The sequence below is a fragment of the Eubalaena glacialis genome, chromosome 4 (assembly GCF_028564815.1).
Source record: "Eubalaena glacialis isolate mEubGla1 chromosome 4, mEubGla1.1.hap2.+ XY, whole genome shotgun sequence".
In the NCBI taxonomy this organism is placed as follows: domain Eukaryota; kingdom Metazoa; phylum Chordata; class Mammalia; order Artiodactyla; family Balaenidae; genus Eubalaena; species Eubalaena glacialis.
In genome coordinates this window covers 89496868-89520585 of record NC_083719.1, presented here as the reverse complement: position 1 = coordinate 89520585, position 23718 = coordinate 89496868, and the positions used below count along the sequence as shown (strand labels likewise).

The window sequence follows — 23718 nt, the reverse complement described above, 5'->3', positions numbered from 1 at the left end:
TTTTTTTACCCTAAAATTCTGAGTTAGAAGTTCACTTAGAAAACAGGACCAACAGAGTAAAATGGAATTTTATGCTGATTAGGAGCTAAGAAAGTCTTTATGTTCAACTTCATTTTGACTCTCTGGCTAATTAGTGAACATTCCTAATTGCAAAGATTACATCACTTGATTTTAGCTAAATACACATATAAAACTATGATACCTTCTTGCTGTATTTTTGTTACTCTTTATTTTTAATCTGTATTTTGTTAATCCATTGTTAATCTGTTTTTTAAGACATCATAAATGATCTTTAAGCTCAATACTATAAAATGAAATCTCCAAAATTGCACATTTTAATGGTTTATAATGCAAATTTTATTAAAATGGTGATAATAAGGCAGGTAGTAAATAAAGCTACAAGTTTCATACTTCCTTCCTTGACACAGTTATAAAAGTCTACCGGAAAGGCTTTGTTTTCCTGAACAATTAAATAGAAAATGTAGCCATAAGTATAAGATAGCGATACATATGCAAGTAATTTAACAGAGAAATTATTCTGCAAATACTTGTAATTCAATATGTATCTGAATTATTATATTTGTTTCATATATTTTATATACATAAGTCAGAGACGCATGTTGACCTTTTTCTGACAGCAATCATAATTCAATCCTTTTGTCAGAGGGCTGCATGAGTCCTAAAACTGATATTTATATTTATTAATGATTTATCCCTTCCTAACTATAAAGGGCTTATGGTAGTGGGAGCACCGCTACCCTTACAATGCTTTTGTGAAAAATTGAAAAGGGTGCCCTCTCTGGGTGGGCAAGTGGATTGCAGGCTGCGTTTAGTTCCCATTCACTCCCTAGTGTAGGGCACAAACTATATAACTATATTGATGACTTTTTCTGGTAGGTAAAACACAGATATGGGATTAAAAAAAATTTTTGGACCATCTAAATGGAAGAACGAGCTGATGATACAGCAGATTTATCATATTCAGGCATTTATTCTGGTTCTAAATTTTTGGCAGCTAAGGCAGAATGACAAATATGTGGGGTTACATAGCCTTGGTTCCTCATGTGATGTACAAAATCAGCTGTACATGCAAATATTTTGTGGAACTAAACTCATGTAGAAATAGTTTCTCTCCTAGGATAAATGATCTTGACTATCTTCAACTACGGTTGCCCCAAAGTTTCAGAAATGCTGTATAAACTGACAATTTTTATATTGATCCTCCCTAAAAGCAGGAGGCACCACAGTAAACCTTAACTCTGAAGACACATTTTTAAGGAGCTAAAATGATGCAATCATTTGCTTTCTGGTTTTATAAGTTAATTTGGGATGAGACTTAGAAAATCTTTTTGAATGGCTGTAAACATGTCCATTGGACTGTCTCTAAAACATCAGAAATATGAAACATGTTTTGAGCTGATGTCAGATTATGCTTTGACCAGAGTTATTGTAACTTATCTTCCAGAAGATGACAGTTGTCAGAGTAATGACAACAACCAATTTCTAAAAGTGTCTTTGCTGGAGAAATCTCTTCTGGGGTCAAGTTCTCCCTTAATTTCTGCTACAGCAAATGCCCTAATATATCAATGAAGGAAAATAGGTCCTACTAGCAAAAGCAAAATGGAAATTACACACCCTGGACATGTTTTCTAACTTTGCATATTTTTTCATCTTTTACCCTGGGTAAATGTGTGTCTATAGCTTTTGTACCAGTTTGTAAATTTACCAATCTGCATTTTCTCTTATTAAGCAAGTTTTTCAATTATGGTCTTTGAAGTGATAATTCAGTATATTGTACGTAAAATAGAAAATTTTAATTTTGAAGTTAGTAGTCTTACCACCAATTCAATTTGACTGAATTTAAACTTATGATTCTAGTTTTTGTGTCTCAAAGTGGTTTGTGGAAAAAATATTACCACTAACACTCAAAAATAGAGACAACAAATATAGAAAATGTTTTTCAAAAAATTTTTTGAAACCTCCATCAAAAAAGTATAGCACGATAGGAGAGCATCATTCAATGAATTACAACAATTTTCTGTTCAGCAGGGCCATTTTAGATTATTTTTCCATTTTCAGAGGGAAAACAAACCAGTCAAAGATACATGTTCTTCCAAACACTTGTCTATAATTCATTTTATAGAGCCCATCACTTATTTCCAAGATAATAGCAATTTTATAAAATGTCATTTTGATTACCTTAAAATCTTTTAGTTATAATATTCTGTTAGGATGACTCAGAGTTAAGTATGAGAAATTTACAGTGGGCTCTACTTCAAGGTCTAATGTTTAAAATGTCACAAATACATTACAGATTGTTCTAATAATAACAAAAGAGCAAAGACACATGAAACTTCATTTTCAGTAGCTTCTCAGTAAATTTATATGTCAGGAGAATACTAATGATAGGGATTAACACAACACCAACTATCACTTCAAAGATATATTGGCTTCTAGGACCTGAAAAGGGATACTTTACTGTTCTATTTCCTCTCTTAAGAACCAGCTAGCTGACTTCCATGCTATTCTATGAAGGTTTTCTACTTCCTAGATAACTGCAGGTAGTACTTTATATTCTAGAGCATTGTCATAAAGCCTGCTGGGGAGAAAGATCACAACTAAATAAACAATCATAATTTAGTGCAGTGAGTGCTGTGATAGGGTAAAAAGAAGGGTGGGTAACCAAGATTTGGTAGAGAAGCAGGGCTTGCTAAGTGAAATGAGGTCTAACTTGAATCTGAAAGAAGTAACAAGGTGAGACGGGTGTAGAATGCTCCAGGGGAAGTGAAAGTATATTTGAAGCCAGTGGAGCACAAGAGAGGTGTACTGGGAAAGGGGGGTTCAGAGGAAGGCACTGGTGACAGGAAGTGAGGTACCAGCTGATCAGGTCCCTCAGCTTGAGGGACCTTCTGTTCTCAGATGCTCAGTCTAAGGAATAAGACTGTAGACATTCAGAAAGGTTTGAGGTGTCTCATGCCCAAGACTTTTCTCGCTCTCCCCTTCCTCCTTATACCCATTACAAGTGAACTACTTCATGTCTTGTTTGCTCTTTGGGGTGGTGGTGAAGGGGAAGAGCAGGAGAGCTATTTGTGAAACGCCTACATTTAGGAGGCCTCAAATTTGACTTTTCTCATTATCTCTATCTAAATGAGGTTGCACATATGATCACAGAGACAGTCTGATAAGACTGGATAGTAAAAAGATGTCACTATTTTTATAACCTAGTTTTGCATTTCTTTATTGTTTAATGTAACAGAAAAAAGGAAGGTGACCTGAGTAACCATTTTGAACTAAGATTCTGATCCAACTTGGTTAGGTGGCAATTGATCACAAGGGGTAAAGCAGATATAGTTTGGCAATATTTTACTCTCCTAAATAATATTATAATTTACTGATAAGTTAAAATGCAAGTCTCTATAAGATTCTTATTTTATAGTATTTCTAATTCTCAGCATCCTCAAAACTATCCTGCACACTCATTGCTACTTTGGTATGTATGATCCCAACCATCAAATCATGTTGCAGGAGACTCTCTTGCCTTGTGACAATATACACACAGCAAAGCCTCATTCTGACTGTCCTGGTCAAGGAAATAAGTATTTTACATAAGGAAAATACCCAAGTAACTAAGGGTTAATAACCCTTTGAGAAAAACCTTTAAACAGTTTTAACCACTTTTAATGAAAAATTTTCTAAAATGTAGCACACTCTCTTACATTCCTACACAGACTGAAAAGAACGTCTCTCTGTCCCCCATGACTTACTGGCAATCATTATGAATAACGGTGACTAAACTTTAGTATAAGAGAGTGAAGCCTGAGTGAGACTTTAAAAGGAAGTAGATTTCTTCTCACATGCTATCTACTGCTTTAAGAATATTGCCTCCTTCTTGTACTGTCTTGTCTGTTTCTCAAAGTGTCTGTTTCTTCTCTCCCTGGTCTACACCCTTCCCATGGCCTTTTCTTTTTTTAAAATATTTATTTATTTATTTATTGTATTTATTTATTTTGGCTGTGCCAGGTCTTACTTACGGCACTTGGGATCTTCGTTGCGGCATGCGGACTTCTTATTTGTGGCATGCATGCGGGATCTAGTTCCTCAACCAGCAATCGAACCCGGGCCCCCTGCTTGGGAGCACGGAGTCTTACCCACTGGACCACCAGGGAAGTCCCTTTTTTTTTCTTTTTTATAAATTTATGTATTTTATTTTTGGCTGTGTTGGGTCTTCGTTGCTGTATGCGGGCTGTTCTCTAGTTGCGGCGAGCGGGGGCTACTCTTTGTTGTGGTGCGCAGGCTTCTCATTGCGGTGGCTTCTCTTGTTGCGGAGCATGGGCTCTAGGCACGAGGGCTTCAGTAGTTGGGGCATGTGGGCTCAGTAGTTGTGGCTTGCGGGCCCTAGAGCGCAGGCTCAGTAGTTGTGGTGCACGGGCTTAGTTGCTCCACGGCATGTGGTATCTTCCCGGACCAGGGCTTGAACCCACGTCCCCTGCATTGGCAGGCAGATTCTTAACCACTGCGCCACCAGGGAAGCCCCCCATGGCCTTTTCTAACTTGCTGATTCAAATCTGTGAGAATTTGAAAACCAAACTTAAGAGGCTTATGCTTAGAATAAAAAATCAAGATGCTCCAAAGGAAAATTCCCATATCTAAAGTGTGGGAGTTTCAATGCAGGGGATTTTACGGCGTTTATTTAGGCTTTAGAGATCTTTCATGGATTATTTCCCATTCTTAACGTGCTCTGGATAGGTGGAGTTGCTAAATAATTGCATGCCAGGTAAGGGAGCTATTATATATAGATTCCGGCACCCGAGTGCACCCAGCTAAGAGGTGTCCCTACTATGGTTAACCATATAAATATGTACAACATTAAAAAAAAAATCTACCAAAGAAATACATAATTAAAGAAGAAAAACTGACATTATATGTAATTCCAAAATAAATATATTTGCGTATGGATGGAGAAATTAATTTTTTTCTAATTACAAAAGTAATTGCTCAGTGGAAAAAATATGGAAAATTAGAAGAAAATAAAGAAAAAAATTACTTGAAATCTAACTAAAGCTATCACTCTTAATATTTTGGTGTGTTTTATTAGTGTTACTTTCTCTCTCTTTATATATACATATATATTCTCTTTGTATAGAGAATATTTATGTTTGTGTGCATATACACTGTTTAAAAAAGTGATATCATGTAGATTCTGAAATTTGTCCTCCTTTTTTTTTTTTAGCTAGGAATGAACGTTTTCTCCTGCCAACAAATATTCTTGCATCACAGGATTTATAATGTCAGCATTTGTGTTCCATTAATGGGCATTTTATAATTGATATAACTAACACTTGATCGTTGGGCATTTTAGATTATTTTTCCAGATACTCCCCCTTTTTTGGGCTATCATGAATAAGACTGCAATGAACACGTGGTCACACACATCTATTTGCTCCTCTGTAGTTAGTTTCACAGAATATATTCTTAGAAGTGAAATATCTGGGATAAAGTAACGCAAACTTGCATAATTTTAGGGACATATTCTAAAATTACGACCCAAAGAGGCTGTGCAATTTGCACTCCCACCAGGGGCATATGCATGCCTGCTTTCCCATATCCTCATTCACACTGATTCATCATAGCATTCTTTTCGATTCTTGCCAATCTGCAAGAGAAAAATGATACTCATTTTTAACTTGCATTTTTTATGACTATGGGATTTTAACATTTTTTTCAAATATGTTAAAATTTTAAATATATAAATATGCTAAATTCAAAATTTTTTCCTTTTTTTGGGGGGGGGCATTTGTGTCATCATTCTTCTGTGAATAGCCTTTTCATCATTTTCAATTGCCTTTTCATTGCCTTTACCAATTTTTCCATTTGGTTGTTTACTTTTTATTTATTGATTTATAAAGAGTCTTTATGGTTAAAAGTGTCATTTGTCATATACATTATATATTTTACCAACATTTTTGTCTCAATTTTATTCTTGGTGTTTAAATTAAAAATCTATTGTTTCTTAATTGTTCCTTTATCCCATTACTGAATAGTTTGATAGATTTTCTAAGGCTCTACTCTGCTTTTTAATAAAATCTCCTTTGAACTTCCTCCCAACCCATCAGTTCTGAGATAATGACACATACAGCATGGTAAGTAAAGCTGTGCCAATGCTGTACTTGCCATATGGAGCAATATTTTAAACTCTGCAGTTCATTCTGTCAGTACTTCATCTATGAAGTGGATTGCGAAGGACTTTGTGTCTTTTTTGAAGCATATGTAATTATATGATGTATATAATGTCATAAATCATAGGTACTTCATACATGTTGAATACATGGATAAATGTCACAAAATTATAATTTAGAAATTCTGACATATAAGGAAAATGTTACTACATGTAGAAAGGTAAAAACAAGCAAGATAAAACAATTACGATAATGAAAGAAGAGACGTAAATAGATATGCTATAAGCATATCTACTGCCAGTTGGATTAGATCAGAAGTTTTCTACTTTTGTTTCTGAGATGGGAAGAGGCTGGACCTAAGTCTCTACTTCGCAGCCCCAAAATATTTTAAAACCCCTAGAAAAGTGCTGAAAACTAAAGATATTTTTGGTGCAAATATCTATCAGTCTTCCTCTTTCGTTGTTTATATTCATATAATTTTACGTATTTATTTTTGTCTGTGTTGGGTCTTCGTTGCTGCATGCGGGCTTTCTCTAGTTGCGGCGAGCGGGAGCGGGCTTCTCATTGTGGTGGTGTCTCTTGTTGTGGAGCACGGGCTCTGGGCGCGTGGGCTCAGTAGTTGTGGCACATGGGCTCTAGAGCACAGACTCAGTAGTTGTGGCGCACGGGCTTAGTTGCTCCATGGAATGTGGGATCTTCCCGGACCAGGGCTCGAACCCGTGTCCCCTGCATTGGCAGGTGGATTCTTAACTACTTTGCCACCAGGGAAGTCTCAATATATTCATATAATTTTGATGAAAAAATATATTTGAAAAAATTCTCTTAATTTTATTGAGAGGAACCTTTCTATCACATAGTTCTTTACTGCTTGCCTGGTATGTTATTTGTACATATCTTAAAAATTAAATATCAAGATGTAAATCATCTCAGTTTCTCTCTCTGTTATTTATACAAAGTTCTGTGAGATTATTGTTGTCTTCTTAAACATAATAATATACAGTTTATAAACTGTAAGGTCTATTTTGTAGGTAGCCAAATAGCTTCAGTATCAGCCCATTTACTCAAGGCCTTAAACAAAAGCAAGCAGAAACACATCACCATACATTTCCTGACAAATGCAATATCAGTGACAATAAAGTCCCAATAACAACATTCTTTACGTATACAGCCTTTCTCTCTTCCACAAATCTCAACTCTGAATAATCTCAGAAAACACTGAACCACACTTGAATAAAGATCCCCTGAAAAACATTATTTTGCTTTTGAATGTTAGATGTTGCTAGCACTCAGGATGCCCCCCGAGTCTGCCTCCATGGAAAGATACCAAGTACTGGTTGATGCCAACTACTGCAAAGCACAGATGAGTGATTTAAGGGGGAGAGAGGGAGAATTCTTTACAACTCAGGCAAGAAAATATTTATAAAGCAAACATAAAGCACCAAAGCACATAATTTGAAGGTAGATTTAGCTTCATAAAGTCATATGAAAAAATTTCCCTTAAACATCCTGTTTCCTTCTTTATGTCACTGTAGTAAAGCTCTACAAGGAAATGTTTTTGCTATTTTTTAGCTTGTAGATTTCAAAGAGAGCATTTCCTTTGGGGAGAGAGTCACTTTCCTGTTTTGGCTGTATAAGCTCTGGTGAGGGTCACCTTGTTCTTTGGGACACACTGGGTAGTCAGTGACTTTATGTGCGTGTGCAACACTGGAGCTGTTAGAAAGTTTACAGTGAAGGGAAAAATAGAATTTTGTTAGGCAAAGCTTTCTATAGCCGAGTTTGCCACACATTGTTAGCACAAACGTGTATTCTTGTCTGTAAGAAACATAACAATAAAATTTTGGTTATGTTTTCAATCAAGAAAGTAAAATAAAGGAAATAATCCTAGTCAGATTATTTGAGCTTCCTGAAAAAAACAGGAACAGGATATTTGATGAATAAAAGCAGCAGTACTTGTCTCTTCACAACCTGAAGATTACTTATAGAGGGAAGAATTAAAGAGAAATTGTTACAAATTCAATATCATATTTATTCTCATATTCTCCAATTTTCTTAATGTGGAATTAGAATGAATACAAAAGGTATTCACATTTGTTTTCATATTCATTACACTCCTTTCTTGCTCTACGAATGAAGTAAGCTCTTGAAACACTCTGTGTCCTTAGGACGTCCAAACGACATTTGGTAGCAGCTCTTGGCCCGTAGTGATTCCAGGAATGAAGGGAAATTGACTAGGTCCTTAAAAAGCTTTCCTGGGGAATCCCTGGCGGTCCAGTGGTTAGGACTTGGCACTTTCACCGCTGGGGCCCGGGTTTGATCCCTGGTCGGGGGGAACTAAGATCTCGTAAGCCACGCGGCCAAAAAAAGAAAAGCTTTCCGGTTCTGGCTAGCTCAGCCAAACCAAACTAAACAAAACCCTAAGACAAATAAACATACAAACAAATTCCATTTCTCAGATGTTCCCACTTTTCAGGATATAAATGAGGGTGAGAAAAGATCACCTAGATGTCGATAATCACAATTAGCATGCTACAGAGTAGAAGGCCCTGAAAGGATTCCCTCTAAGTTCCTCATTTTCCGTGGAAGGCTTGGGTCTCCGGAGGAAGCCAGGGCCCCATGGCTGGTCAGAGGCCCCATCAGGGCCACAAGGAGCATTTACTCCTTCCAGTAGGCACTTTATGAAGGACTCCCATGCAGCCTCTGAGACACAAGGAACTATTTTGATGTTTGACTTCTAAAATTATCAGTGTTTTAATACTATTTACTTTTATAAAAACAACTGTCAGTAAAAAAATGGTAGAAGGAAAATTATTAGGGGAAAAAAGAGCAGGGAAGAAGGGATTCGAAGCCTAGAGAGCTCTCTACTTTCAGCTACATGAATTGCCTTCCCCAGGAAAAATGTGTTCTCCTAAATCACGCATTTATGGTGAGTAATGGCTTTGACAATTAATTTAACAAATATTTACTGAGATACAACAGTATATAGGATAAATTCCTTTCCTCATGGAGCTTACAAATTAGTTTGACACACAGACAATAAACAAGTAAATAAGTAATACAATTGCTGATAGTTCTATTTGTTATTAGGGAAAAAAGCAGGTATAAATACAGTGTAAGGGAGCAGGTGGAGATGATTTTAACAGGGTTGACAGGAAGGCCTACGAGGAGGTGATATTTGAGAAGAGGAGGAGACCTTTGAATTTTGAAGTGTGAGTGGCAGTTCGGCTGGTAGAAAGTTCTGAGATGAAAGATAAGTTGAAGAAAAATTTATTCACACTGGACCCTACTTTTTCCCCAAATGTTTTTGCTGGTCTTTCTTTAACTCAATACTCACAAGACTGATTAGACAATCTATCTTTTAGGTTGGCAAGAAGACAACTACATTTATGTGTCTACAGTCAAGCACTTTATTGCATAGAACAAGCTCTTCTTTTTGTGCCCTGCAAGTGAACTTGGCTCGAGCAGTACAGCATCTCGTTCCCTGATATAACTCTTCCTGATGTGCCCAAGATTGCTCCAAATGCTGACTTGGACTGTCCGAGTTACTTAATGGGATGATAAAGCTGTTGGCATTTTTCATTGACCCTGAACTCCTTCTTAATGAAACAGGAGCAGACCACTCAACCTAGTTGGGTTCTTGCCTAAATTAGAGTGGCCAGAAGTGATGCAAGGTTGTTGCTTTTGTCATCAAGTAATCACATCCCATCTTTAGTGACAGAACAATAACAAAAAGGACCTATTTGTCACTGTCTGGCCATCAATCTCCCTAACATTGAAGAGGTAGAACTTTTAAGCTTGATTAATATTGACTACTAGAATACTATCTACAATTCTAATGCTCTACACTTCTCACATTTTCATGCAAAACAGTAGATTTCACAGGAGGGGCCGAAATGAAGTGTAAAAGGAGCTCAGAGCTAATATATATATTGAACTGTCACTGAGAGCTCTGATGCTTAATTTCTTCCTATTCTCTAGTCCATCTTCATGTCTTTCTTGTTTTTTTTTTTTTTGGGCTATGCAGCACAGCATGTGGGATCTTAGTTCCCCAACCAGGGATCGAACCTGGGCCCACAGCAGTGAAAGCCCAAGTTTTAACCACTGGACCACCAGGGAGTTCCCCCATCTTCATGTCTTTTGTTAGCTGAATTTGCCTTCTGAGGCCTTTGAATAAATCTCCCTCCAAAGTTCCCCCCAAATGATTATGTACACTAGGTATGCTTTTGTATGTCTTTCAAGGGAAGATCATTTCTTCCTCTTCTTTGGATCCCTGACATCTTGCACAGTCTGTTCTATAGCAGTTGTTTAATAAATGCTCTATGAAGGCATGTCATTCTTCTTATTTCCCTCAAGTATAGTTCTTGTTATTTAACAGTTTCAAACAATTTTGTAGTCCCTGAAGTTCTACCTCTTTTATGAAAACTTCCCAGATTGAAGCCTCTTTGTCTAATTCCCACACCTGCTCAGTGGCTCTCCAACAAACAATGCACCCACGCTTGCCATGCATATAATTTACATAATAAAAACAATGGGGAAGGGAGTTGGGGTCAGATTATTAGAGTCAAGCAAATGAAGAATGGAACTGAGCTTCCAAATGCTTTAGTACGGTTCACTGACAACTTATTTAATTTTTTCAAAAACTCATGTAAAAAGCAGTTCCTAGTGAAAAATCCCATTAAGTCCATAACAGAAGGTAAACAGATTTTTATAGCAGTCTCTTGTATCCTTCTCCTATCTTCAGTCTCCTAACAGAGATGGTTTTTAATGCTTTTTTCCCCTCAGCCTAAAGCTACTATGTGAAATCCACGGTGGAGGTAATAATTTTCATGGAAATTTCACTGGTGCTAACAACTTAGGAAGAAAGAACCTTGGAATCCATGCTCTGGAAGCCACACTGGGAAGAGCAGGCCATGAAGTCTAAGGCCTCTCCCACCTAATGTGTCTCTAGACTTCTAAGCTGGTGGCTTTTAAAACCACAATAAACCAAGGAAACTGTTCAAGAACCTATACTCCACTGGCATAGCAGGTAGAATTGCCACTGTGGTAGCTATATTATTGTGCACAAATGTATAGTGTTTCTCCCTGTAGGAGGATTATACCTCACCATGCTGAACATATACATCCTTACCACGTTGAACCCAAGCATGGCTATGTGACTTGATTTAGTCAGTAAATTTTGAGAAGTGATGATTGTTATGTCTAGGAAGCAACTTTAAGAGCCAGTGCATGGCTTGGCAAGTTCCCTGCCTCTGTGATTGTAGAAGCAAAAGATTCTTCCTGTGTCTGTGAGCAGAGCTCCTTTTCTGACCCATGATGGACTGCAGTGAGAAATACATTTAGCTGTTTTAAGTTCCTGAGATTCTCATGTTGTTTGTTACCGCAGCATAATCTAGCTTGTCCTAACTGATACAAAAGGCAAAACTTTTCTGTCCTTAGTGATGGCTGGAATATGGGTGATATTTACAGTTGATCTGCAGTACCTCTTATGGCTTTTCAGTTTAGTGAATGTTCAATCAAGTCCACTGCAGAGGAAAAAAATTGCTATCTTTAATTATTCTATAACCTGAAACTTTTGTGAGTTTTTCACATTCCTAATAAATACTTCAGATACTCTTGATGAAATAGGATATCATTAACATGGCTTGTGGGAAAATGGAGAAAGGAAGTTTAATTTATATTTTCAAAATATGAAAATTTTTTTTACTCATGAAAAAGGTCCTCTCTAGTGCCATGTAGAACTCATCATGTTATGTACACAAGGTAAGAGAGGCCACCTCTGTGCCCTCCGGAGATGCTGACCTAGTTAGGCCTTCATTCAGTCTTATACTTGAATGTAGACCCTTATAGGGACTCACATGTAGGTAGCTACTAGTTCCTACAAATTTTTCCAGTTCTCTAAACATAGGCAAGAAATGTGGAGGAAGAGGAGCTATCACAGAGCATGGGTCCAGTGGATTCTGGCACTGCTTGTGAGTTGAAGGGCAGTAATGAGTTATGAGGAGAATGCTCAACTCTCCAAGTTCTCCACTCACATGATAAGAATGTCTATCTCCACCACATAACAATCTCTTTCCCCCTAGTTCATTGCAATTTAAATACACTCCACCCTATTATAAGATGACTCAGATGATGAAAGGCACTTTCTGTGTATTCTTAATGTCTCCAGTTATAAGTTAGAAGGCTTTAATCTTTATCTGTCACTAACAGGGGTGTTAAAGGAAAAAGCATTTGAAGTTCAAGATTTTTAGAAGGGGCAGCATCAAACACCAAAATCATTTCAACAGGTTTAGAATTTAGTAATTTTTTTTCCCTGCTCTCTCAAAAATCATCAATAGCTTTCTGTCTACGGCCATACCACCCTGAACGCACCTGATCTCATCTGATCTCAGAAGCTAAGCAGGGTTGGGCCTGGTTAGTACTTGGATGGGAGATCAATAGCTTTCTGATGACAATTTTAAAAAGATATATTTTCTAGTTGCCTAGGTCTTTCATAACACTATTTTTCTATTTTTCTGTGCCCCTAGTAACAATACCATTGATGATACATATCTTACAAATGACAACCAAACTCTTTTCCATGGGATTCATATGAAAAATTTGGCCAATATGAGCATGAAGTGAACTGACCTTATGATTAATATGTGGTAAGTTGCCCAGTTCAAGATGACTTTAATATTGCTTCAGAAAGGATATCTTTTGTACTATTTCTTCTTTTGTGTCTGTGTAATTATCCAATATAATGAAAAGGGAAATGTGATTTTAATTTATTATAGGTGTAATTCTCTTCTACTTTAACCCATTTTTTTTCTATTTAAGGCTTTATATGAATCACTATTAAGAGCCACTAAAATAATGCATTACTTTTTAATGTAATGTGAATATGGTTTTTGTGTTCACAGAATAAAACCAGGCTTCATCTGCTAACAGCAAGAAAAACCTAAGCACTTTCATTGTCTACAATAATATTTCACATTACATAAGGCAGCACTGTTTTGCTTACTAGGCACTAAAGGTATTTGCAATTTGAGCTTTTTCGGGAAGTCAGAGAAAAAAGTTTTGGCCTTTATTTCTGATATGATTCAATAACATACTCTCCAGTCAGCTGGTAATTGATAGCAGTGTTCTCTCTGACTCAATTTTTTTATTGCAATCCATCTAGCACTGTGCAGGTCCTGTCAGCTAATTGGCTGCCTATCTTTCTAACTGATACTTAACCTCAGCCAATGTAAAACTGAGAAGTTTTCAATCAATTCTTATTCCCAGGTAAATTTATCAAAATACTAAGCTTCAGAACATGTCAGCAAAATGTGTGCTCCCATATCTACACATCCTATCCAGAAGAAAATGGGGGGGGGGGTTGCTTTCATGCCAGCGCATATAATTACTACAATTTTAATGTTGATTTAACCAGAAAATCTCTAAATCTTAATGGGGAAAAAATGAAATAAAAACTACTTCTGACATCTGAAGTTAACGGTCAAACTATATTTCCTTAAAAAATGCTCCCTTGGTAAGGTTCAATAGAAACAATTTTCCTATCCTTTACTAAGGTCCCTAAGTTATGAAGAATGAGAAGTAAAGACATGGGCCCTGTCCTTTTGGGGTACAGGGTGGGAGTGGGAATCTTCTGCAGGGTTGGCAGCAGGGCAGAGATTCAGGAAGGTGTCTGTGGGAGACAAGGGGGAGATTTTGATAGATAATATTAAAGAAAAGACCTGAGGCTCATCTATACCTCCCTTGACACATCCGGCCCCTCTGTGCTCCTTTTGAGTCTTTCAATGGCTCTTCTTCTTCCTACTCCTTAAATGTTGCTCTAGCCCAGGCCCACTTCTCTCTCCTTAGGCAATCTTGTTCTCTCTCATGGCTTTAATGATCACAGAGAGCCATCAACAGATCCCAGTTTTATATCTCCCACTCCACTATTTCAGCTGGACTTTTAAAGATTCCTCTTCCTAGATGGCCTACAATTATTTCAAACTCAACAAGTCCAAAACAAATGTCAAATTGTTCCTCCCCCACAAATCTGCTCCTGACTCTTATTCCCTATCTTGGTTCATGGATTGCCATGGGCCCCCTATCCGCATTAGAAATGTACTCTCAAAATCTTCTTTGACCTTTCCCTTTTCTTCACTCTATCACATCAATAATTTATAATTACTCTACATCTGAAAAAACTCTTGAATTCAACCTTTCCTTGTCATTCACATTGCATGTGTCACAGTACAGGCCCTCCATTGCTTTCTTAGACAACTAGAATAGTCTAACTGTTCAAAGAGGGTAAGTGACTTCACAGCCTCCAATCTGTGAAACATCAGACGGAAACTCGCAGACAGCTGACTGCATCCTAAAAGAGTGGGAGAAACTGGAGAAATGAAGAATTTTTAAGGCAGTAGTACAGCTTCAAACAAGAAAAATGGAAGTTCTGGGGAGAGTAACTAAGTCTAAGGCTTTTAGTTAACATTATGGTCTCACTGAATCTCTCCTCTAACATCTTTTTACTGTCTTTGATAATGCCCAGTACAAGAAACATGCACGATAATTAATAATGAATAATATGAATTACAAAATACCCTGAAGACCTGCAAGTATCCCATGGGCAATTCAGGAGATAAAGTATTTTCTTCTTTTATTAAACCAAGGGGTAAAGTAGCTGTTCCTCCTCTTTTCCCCACCCTCCTTTTCCTGTATATCCTTTGTTCCAGCCCTACACATGACATCCTCTCCTACACTTCCAAGGCAGAAGTCCCTCCAGTTCCAATGTGACAGAAATCCTCCAGGCTTGAGTTACACTGCAGGGAACTGGGAAGAGCCAGTCAGTGAATCAGTCAGGGGCTAGGGTTGGATGGTAGGCCTATTATGTCTTCAGGAGGAAACTAGGACAGGACATCCTTCCCAAGTTAATTGGGTGGGGGCCAAGTCCATAAGGAAAAGAGTAGAATCAAGCCTGATAGAAACCTCAAGCGCTAAAGAGTGGAGTGGAATTGAAAACCAGTTTTGGTGTCCTTATTTGCTTATTTCCTCACAGGGCTGAAGCCACAAGGGCACTATGAAGAGTACTTATCTTTTATGGGCCTTTCACCAAGCTCAGCCTCTTACCACCTCCCTACCACTGATTTTTCTATCTCTGTTTGTGGCTCCTTTCCACCAGATATTGGTTCATTCTCTTTCATTTCTCCTCTAGATGGGAGGCTTGTTAGGTCAGTTTGTGATTAATGAGCTGGATTTTACCTTGGATACTGTCTTGGGTTCCCCCATGGCTCTATTCCCTCTAACTGGAAGCTAGCCTTATCCTCCTCTTATATGTTCCCAAATTCCTAAAAGCTAGACCAAGGTTGGTGCCTTTGCAGAGGCTCTAGAGACATTGGAACAGAGAAAAAGAGGCCTGGCATGAAAGCTGGTCAGGAACAAACATGGCAAAACTATACAACTTCAGAAACAAGAAGAACTACAATTCTGCAGCCTGTGGAAGGAAAACCACATTCACAGAAAGATAGACAAAATGAAAAGGCAAAGGACTTTGCACCAGATGAAGGAACAACATAAAACCCCAGAAAAACAACTAAATGAAGTGGAGATAGGCAACCTTCCAGAAAAAGAATTCATAATAATGATAGTGAAGATGATCCAGGACCTCGGAAAAAGAATGGAGGCAAAGATCGAGAAGATGCAAGAAATGTTTAACAAAGACCTAGAAGAATTAAAGAATAAACACCTAGAAGAATTAAAGAACAAACAAACAGAGATGAACAATACAATAACTGAAATGAAAAATATACTAGAAGGAATCAATAGCAGAATAACTGAGGCAGAAGAACGAATAAGTGACCTGGAAGACAGAATGGTGGAATTCACTGCTGTGGAACAGAATAAAAAAAAAGAATGAAAAGAAATGAAGACAGCCTAAGAGACCTCTGCGACAACATTAAACACACCAACATTCACATTATAGGGGTCCCAGAGGAGAAGAGAGAGAGAAAGGACCGAGAAAATATTTGAAGAGATTATAGTCGAAAACTTCCCTAAGATGGGAAAGGAAATAACCACCCAAGTCCAGGAAGAGCAGAGAGTCCCAGGCAGGATAAACCCAAGAAGAAACATGCTGAGACACATAGTAATCAAATTGACAAAAATTAAAGACAAATTATTGAAAGCAACAAGGGAAAAACGACAAATAACATACAAAGGGAACTCCCATAAGGTTAACAGCTGATTTCTCAGCAGAAACTCTACAAGCCAGAAGGGAGTGGCATGGTATATTTAAAGTGATGAAAGGGAAGAACCTACAACCAAGATTACTCTACCCAGCAAGGATCTCATTCAGATTTGATGGCAAAATCAAAAGCTTTACAGACAAGCAAAAGCTAAGAGAATTCAGCACCACCAAACCAGCTCCACAACAAATGCTAAAGGAACTTCTCTAAGTGGGAAACACAAGAGAAGAAAAGGACCTACAAAAACAAACTCATAACAATTAAAAAAATGGTAATAGGAACATACATATCAATAATTACCTTAAACTTGAAAGGATTAAGTGCTCCAACCAAAAGACACAGGCTCACTGAATGGATACAAAAACAAGACCCACATATATGCTGTCTGCAAGAAACCCACTTCAGACCTAGGGTCACATACAGACTGAAAGTGAGGGGATGGAAAAAGATATTCCATGCAAATGGAAATCAAAAGAAAGCTGGAGTAGCAATACTTATATCAGATAAAATAGACTTTAAAATAAAGAATGTTACAAGAGACAAGGAAGGACACAACATAATGATCAAGGAATCAATCTGAGAGGAAGATATAACAATTATAAATATATATGCACCCAACATAGGAGCACCTCAATACATAAGGCAACCACTAACAGCTATAAAAGAGGAGATCGACAGTAACACAGTAATAGTGGGGGGCGTTCACACCTCACACCAATGGACAGATCATCCAGATAGAAAATTAATAAGGAAACACAAGCTTTAAATGACACAATAGACCAGATAGATTTAACTGATATTTATAGGACATTCCACCCAAAACCATCAGATTACACTTTCTTCTCAAGTGCACATGGAACATTCTCCAGGATTGATCACATCTTGGGTCACAAATCAAGCCTCAGTAAATTTAAGAAAATTGAAATCTTATCAAGCATCTTTTCCGACCACAATGCTATGAGATTAGAAATCAATTACAGGGAAAAAAAACGTAAAAAACATGGAGACTAAGAAACACGTTACTAAATAACCAAGAGATCACTGAAGAAATCAAAGAGGAAATCAAAAAATACCTAGAGACAAATTAAAATGAAAACCCGATGATCCAAAACCTATGGGAGGCAGCAAAAGCAGTTCTAAGAGGGAAGTTTATAGCTATACAAGCCTACCTCAAGAAACAAGAAAAATCTCAAATAAACAATCTAACCTTACACCTAAAGAAACTACAGAAAGAAGAACAAACAAAACCCAAAGTTAGCAGAAGGAAAGAAATCATAAAGATCAGTTCAGAAATAAATGAAAAAGAAATGAAGGAAACGATAGCAAAGATCAATAAAACTAAAAGCTGGTTCTTTAAGAAGATAAACAAAATTGACAAACCTTTAGCCAGACTCATCAAGAAAAAGAGGGAGAGATCTGAAATCAATAAAATTAGTAATGAAAAGGAGAAGTTATAATGGACACCACAGAAATACAAAGCATCATAAGAGACTGCTACAAGCAACTATATGCCAATAAAATGGACAACCCAGAATAAATGGACAAATTCTTAGAAAGGTATAACCTTCCAAGACTGAACCAGGAAGAAATGGAAAATATGAACAGACCAATCATAAGTAATGAAATTGAAATTGGATTAAAAAACTTCTAACAAACAAAAGTCCAGGACCAGATGGCTTCACAGGTGAATTCTATCAAACATTTAGAGAAGAGCTAACACTCATCCTTCTCAAACTCTTCCAAAAAATTGCAGAGGAAGGAACACTCCCAAACTCATTGTATGAGGCCATCACCCTGATACCGAAACCAGACAAAGATACTACAAAAAAAGAAAATTACAGACCAATATCACTGATGAATATAGATGCAAAAATCCTAAAGAAAATACTAGCAAACAGAATCTAGCAACACTTTAAAAGGATCATACACCATGATCAAGTGGGATTTATCCCAGGGATGCAAGGATTCTTCAGTATACACAAATCAATCAGTGTGATACACCGTATTAACAAATTAAAGAATAAAAACCATATGATCATCTCAATACATGCAGAAAAAGCTTTTGACAAAATTCAACACCCATTTATGACAAAAAGTCTCCAGAAAGTGGGCATAGAGGGAAACTACCTCAACGTAATAAAGGCCATATACGACAAACCCACAGCAAACATCATTCTCAATGGTGAAAAACAGAAAGCATTTCCTCTAAGATCAGGAACGAGACAAGGATGTCCACTCTCGCCACTATCATTCAACATAGTTTTGGAAGTCCTAGCCATGGCAATCAGAGATGAAAAAGAAATAAAAGGAATGCAAATTGGAAAAGAAGAAGTAAAACTGTCACTGTTTGCAGATGACATGATACTATACATAGAGAATCCTAAAGATGCCACCAGAAAACTACTAGAGCTAATCAATGAATTTGGTAAGGTTGCAGGATACAAAATTAATGCACAGAAATCTCTTGCATTCCTATACACTAACAATAAAAGATCAGAAAGAGAAATTAAGGAAACACTCCCATTCACCACGGCAACAAAAAGAATAAAATACCTAGGAATAAACCTACCTAAGGAGGTGAAAGACCTGTACTCAGAAAACTATACGACACTGATGAAAGAAATGAAAGATGATACAAACAGATGGAGAGATATACCATGTTCTTGGATTGGAAGCATCAACATTGTGAAAATGACTATACTACCCAAAGCAATCTACAGATTCAATGCAATCCCTATCAAATTACCAATGGCAGTTTTTACAGAACTAGAACAAAAAATCTTATAATTTGTATGGAGACACAAAAGACCCTGAATAGCCAATGCAGTCTTGAGGGAAAAAAACGGAGCTGGAGGAATCAGACTCCCTGACTTCAGACTATACTACAAAGCTACAGTCATCAAGACAATATGGTACTGGCACAAAAACAGAAATACAGATCAATGGAACAGGATAGAAAGCCCAGAGATAAATCCATGCACCTATGGTCAACTAATCTATGACAAAGGAGGCAAGGATATACAATGGAGAAAAGACAGCTTCTTCAATAAGTGGTGCTGGGAAAAGTGGACAGCTACTGCAAAAGAATGAAATTAGAACACTCCCTAACACCATACACAATAATAAACTCAAAATGGATTAAAGATCTAAATGTAAGACTGGACACTATAAAACTCTTAGAGAAAAACTTAGGAAGAACACTCTTTGACATAAATCACAGCAAGATCTTTTTAGACCCACCTCCTAGAGAAATGGAAATAAAAAGAAAAATAAACAAATAGGACTTAATTAAACTTGAAAGCTTTTGCACAGCAAAGGAAACCATAAACGAGACAAAAAGACAACTCTCAGAAAGGGAGAAAATATTTCCAAACAAATCAACGGACAAAGGATTAATCTCCAAAATATATAAACAGCTCATGCAGCTCAATATTAAAAAAACAAACAACCCAATCCAAAAATGGGCCGAAGACCTACACAGACATTTCTCCAAAGAAGACAAACAGATGGCCAAGAAGCACATGAAAAGCTGCTCAACATCACTAATTATTAGAGAAATGCAAATCAAAACTACAATGAGGTATCACCTCACACCTGTTAGAATGGGCATCATCAGAAAATCTACAAACAACAAATGCTGGAGAGGATGTGGAGAAAAGGGAACCCTCTTGCACTGTTGGTGGGAATGTAAATTGATACAACCACTATGGAGAACAGTATGGAGGTTCCTTAAAAAACTAAAAACAGAATTACCATATGACCCAGCAATCCCACTACTGGGCATATACCCAGAGAAAACCATAATTCAGAAAGACACATGCACCCCAATGTTCCTTGCAGCACTATTTACAATAGCCAGGTCATGGAAGCAACCTAAATGCCCATCAACAGACGAATGGATAAGGAAGATGTGGTACATATATACAATGGAATATTACTCAGCCATAAAAAGGAACGAAATTGGGTCATTTGTAGAGACGTGGATGGATGTAGAGACTGTCATACAGAGTGCAGTAAGTCAGAAAAAGAAAAACAAATATCGTATATTAATGCATATATGTGCAATAAATAGTCAAGTACTTCAGACAGATTTTTCTCGTGTAATCCTTGCAACTAATTTATGAGATAGATAACATACAGATAAGATGTAGAGATGCCAGACAAGTAGTAAAGCCTGGATTTGAACTGGGTCTGACAGCAAACCTATTTTAATTTACACTCCAGCTACTCTGATAAGCAGTATGCATGATGATAACATGGCTCAACAGTGATTCCTAGGCCCCCACCTAAAATAAAACTATAAGCTAAGAGCACATCAGAAAAAAAACATAGATTATTTCTTGCTCTTAGCAATTAACACCATATTGGCATTTGATGGCTGTTCAGTTATTACTGACAGTCGACAAGTGCTCACCAGTGGTATTTAGAACATCATTTATGTGGGGAAAGATATCTCACAAACCCAATAAATAAATACATTACTGATCTCATCTTTTCTATCAGAAAAATATATTTTTAAAATTCTGATGTAAATTTTGAAAAATTGGTGTTCAATAATTTAGAAAAAGAACATTGAAGGAAAATATAATAAGTAACATTACTAATGTGAAAGCTCACATTATGATTAATGCTGACCAACTGTTGTCCTCCTCCACTGAGGATCACCGGAGAAAAGTCTTATGTTACAGCAAGGGATTATTAGGATTGACAGGGAAGAACTCTGTAGCTATAAACTTTATTCAACACGGGACAGAGTTATACTAAGTAAGGCTACTGAAGCTCTAAACCATAGTGATCTTCAAAAAGAAAATCAGCGATCAACCATTTTGGATGGCTTAATCTAAAGACCCAATAAATGAAGAGTTGAGGTTTTTCAATTTCTATTGCTAAACGCTATATAATTCTATTTGACGTTGTGAGATTTAACATATAATATTTCAAGAGACTGAATTACCAGAAAAAAAATTCTCTGTAATAAAAAATGAGTATTTTCTCTTCTTCCCCAACTTCCTTCCAATAACCATGTATGGAACATCTACTATATCAGGCATATAAAGTTGAATAAAACATGGTTGCTCTTTTGAGGAACACACAGTTATTACAGGAGATAGGCATGTAAATGAAAAGTACAACAGAGCAAGTGATACTACAGAGGTAGGAGTAGCAGAAAAAACTCTGCAGAAGCAGATTCGAATATTAAAAGTGCTTACTAAGTTCCAGACACTTACTAGGCACTGGGGATATAAGAGTAAAAGAGATGCCCTGGTCCTCAAAGAGATTAACATTCTAATGCTGTGCTGGTCAGTATGGTAGGCACTAGCCACATGTGACATCTGAAATGCACTTAGTCCAAATGGAAATGTACTTTAAGTATAAAATACCCACTGGATTTTGAAAACTTGTAAAACAAACAAAAGAATGTAAAATACCTCAATAATGTTTCATATTAATTACATGTTAAAATAAGAAATTTTTAATATATTGAGTTAATAAACTATACTATTAAATCAATTTTACCTTTTTACATTTTAATGTTGCTACTAGAATATTTTAAATAACATAGTGGCTCATATTACATATTCATTGGACATATTTAATAGAAGGTACAGATAAATTAACAGAGGACTATAGTTTGTCATCTTTGATAAGTGTTAGGATAGTACAGTAAAGAGAGGAAGGAATATAAAAAAAAAAGCCTCCTCAGGGGAAAACTGATCTCTCTTAAGCATCAAAATGTGAAAAAAAATCAATTAAAGTTCACCAAATATGTAAGTCTCATACTAAATGTCAAATTTTTTATTAAACAAATATATTTTAACTGTGATATTTACTACAGTATAAAATCTTTAATCATCTTCTTCATCATTTTTAAAATATGGAGATGGCTTTATTTTTTTTTTTAATTGTAAAGTATGTCCACTCTGAATCATTTCGAAAGCAGAGATAAGTATAAACGTATAAAAAGAAAACCTATTCACAATTATTAATACATTGCTATATGTCCTAAAGTATCAATATTTATGCATATAGAAATACAAATTTATTTCTATAAAATTAGATCATACTTTATTTAGTATTGTGATTATGTCTATTAATAGTAAAATTATAATCTCATATATGTTGAGATTTAGGATGTTTCCCAAAATTTGCTATTATATACAATGATATGATAGACAACCCAAAACAGTATATTTTTCAAAACATTTTTTTATGTCTTCTTTGATTACTGATTTGAGGTAAATTCTTTTTTTTTTAAAATAAATTTATTTATTTTATGTATTTATTTTTGGCTGCATTGGGTCTTCGTTGCTGCATGCGGGCTTTCTCTAGTTGCGACGAGCAGGGGCTACTCTTCATTGTGGTGCACGGGCTTCTCATTGTGGTGGCTTCTCTCATTGCAGAGCACGGGCTCTAGGCACGTGGGCGTCAGCAGTTGTAGCGTGTGGGCTCAGTAGTTGTGGCTCGTAGGCTCTAGAGCGCAGGCTCAGTAGTTGTGGCGCAAGGGCTTAGCTGCTCCGCAGCATGTGGGATCTTCCCGGACCAGGGCTTGAACTTGTGCCCCTGCATTGGCAGGAGGATTCTTAACCACTGTGCCACCAGGGAAGTCCCTTGAGGTAAATTCTTAAGAGGTGAATTGCTGTGTCAAAGGGTATGCATTCTTACAGATGTTTAGTACATTTTAATAATTTGAATCCGAAAAACTTGTACCAATATATACCTCTTCCAAGAGCATATGAGAATGTGTTTTTCATTACTTATTAATAATAAGAATTAAAGATTTAAAGAATCTTTACCAATCTGATAGCAGAAAATATTTCATTGTTTTAAATTTACATTTCTTCATTTTCAAATGTTTATTAGAAATTAATAAACCTGTTCATGTTCTAAATTAACTGCCTGTCCATGTGCTCTGCTCATTTTTCTATTTGCTCTTTTATTGCTTTTTAAGAGCTCTTTATATGTTATGGAATATTCAGATTTAGTTTACCACACCTATTTCAAACCTTTTCTTCCAGGTTTCCATGTAACAGTGGTTGGTTGATTGCTATGTGGAAGTACACAACAGGCAATAAATAAAAGGCAAAGAGGCTTGAAATTCAAGGAGGTCTTGAAAAAATTACTAAATAATAGAGAACTTTAATATATCACTTTTAGCATTAAACAGAACAAGCAAAAAATAAACAAGTTAGTATACATAGATACGCAAGGTTTTAGAAGAATTAATGAGAATATTAAGGTACATATTAAATATCATTTAATTTTTAAGTTATAAAATTTCCATATTTCCAATAATAATTATTTAACCTTAACAGACTATTAAGATTCTCCATCTG

The 23718-nt window shown here is 36.5% G+C and overlaps 1 protein-coding gene across 7 annotated transcripts in view; it reads right to left on the bottom strand.

Moving 5' to 3' along the window:
- FER (FER tyrosine kinase) overlaps window positions 1–23718 on the bottom strand; it is a 434937-nt gene that overhangs the window by 50824 nt on the left and 360395 nt on the right. The window contains exon 18 of one of the 7 annotated variants that reach the window (XM_061189503.1): window positions 22720–23005. The exons of the other annotated variants lie outside the window; for them this stretch is intronic. Coding sequence (XP_061045486.1) covers window positions 22966–23005 — 40 coding nt within the window. The 3' untranslated portion in view covers window positions 22720–22965. Of the gene's footprint in view, window positions 1–22719; window positions 23006–23718 lie in introns of those variants that run through there. 7 annotated transcript variants of the gene reach the window in all.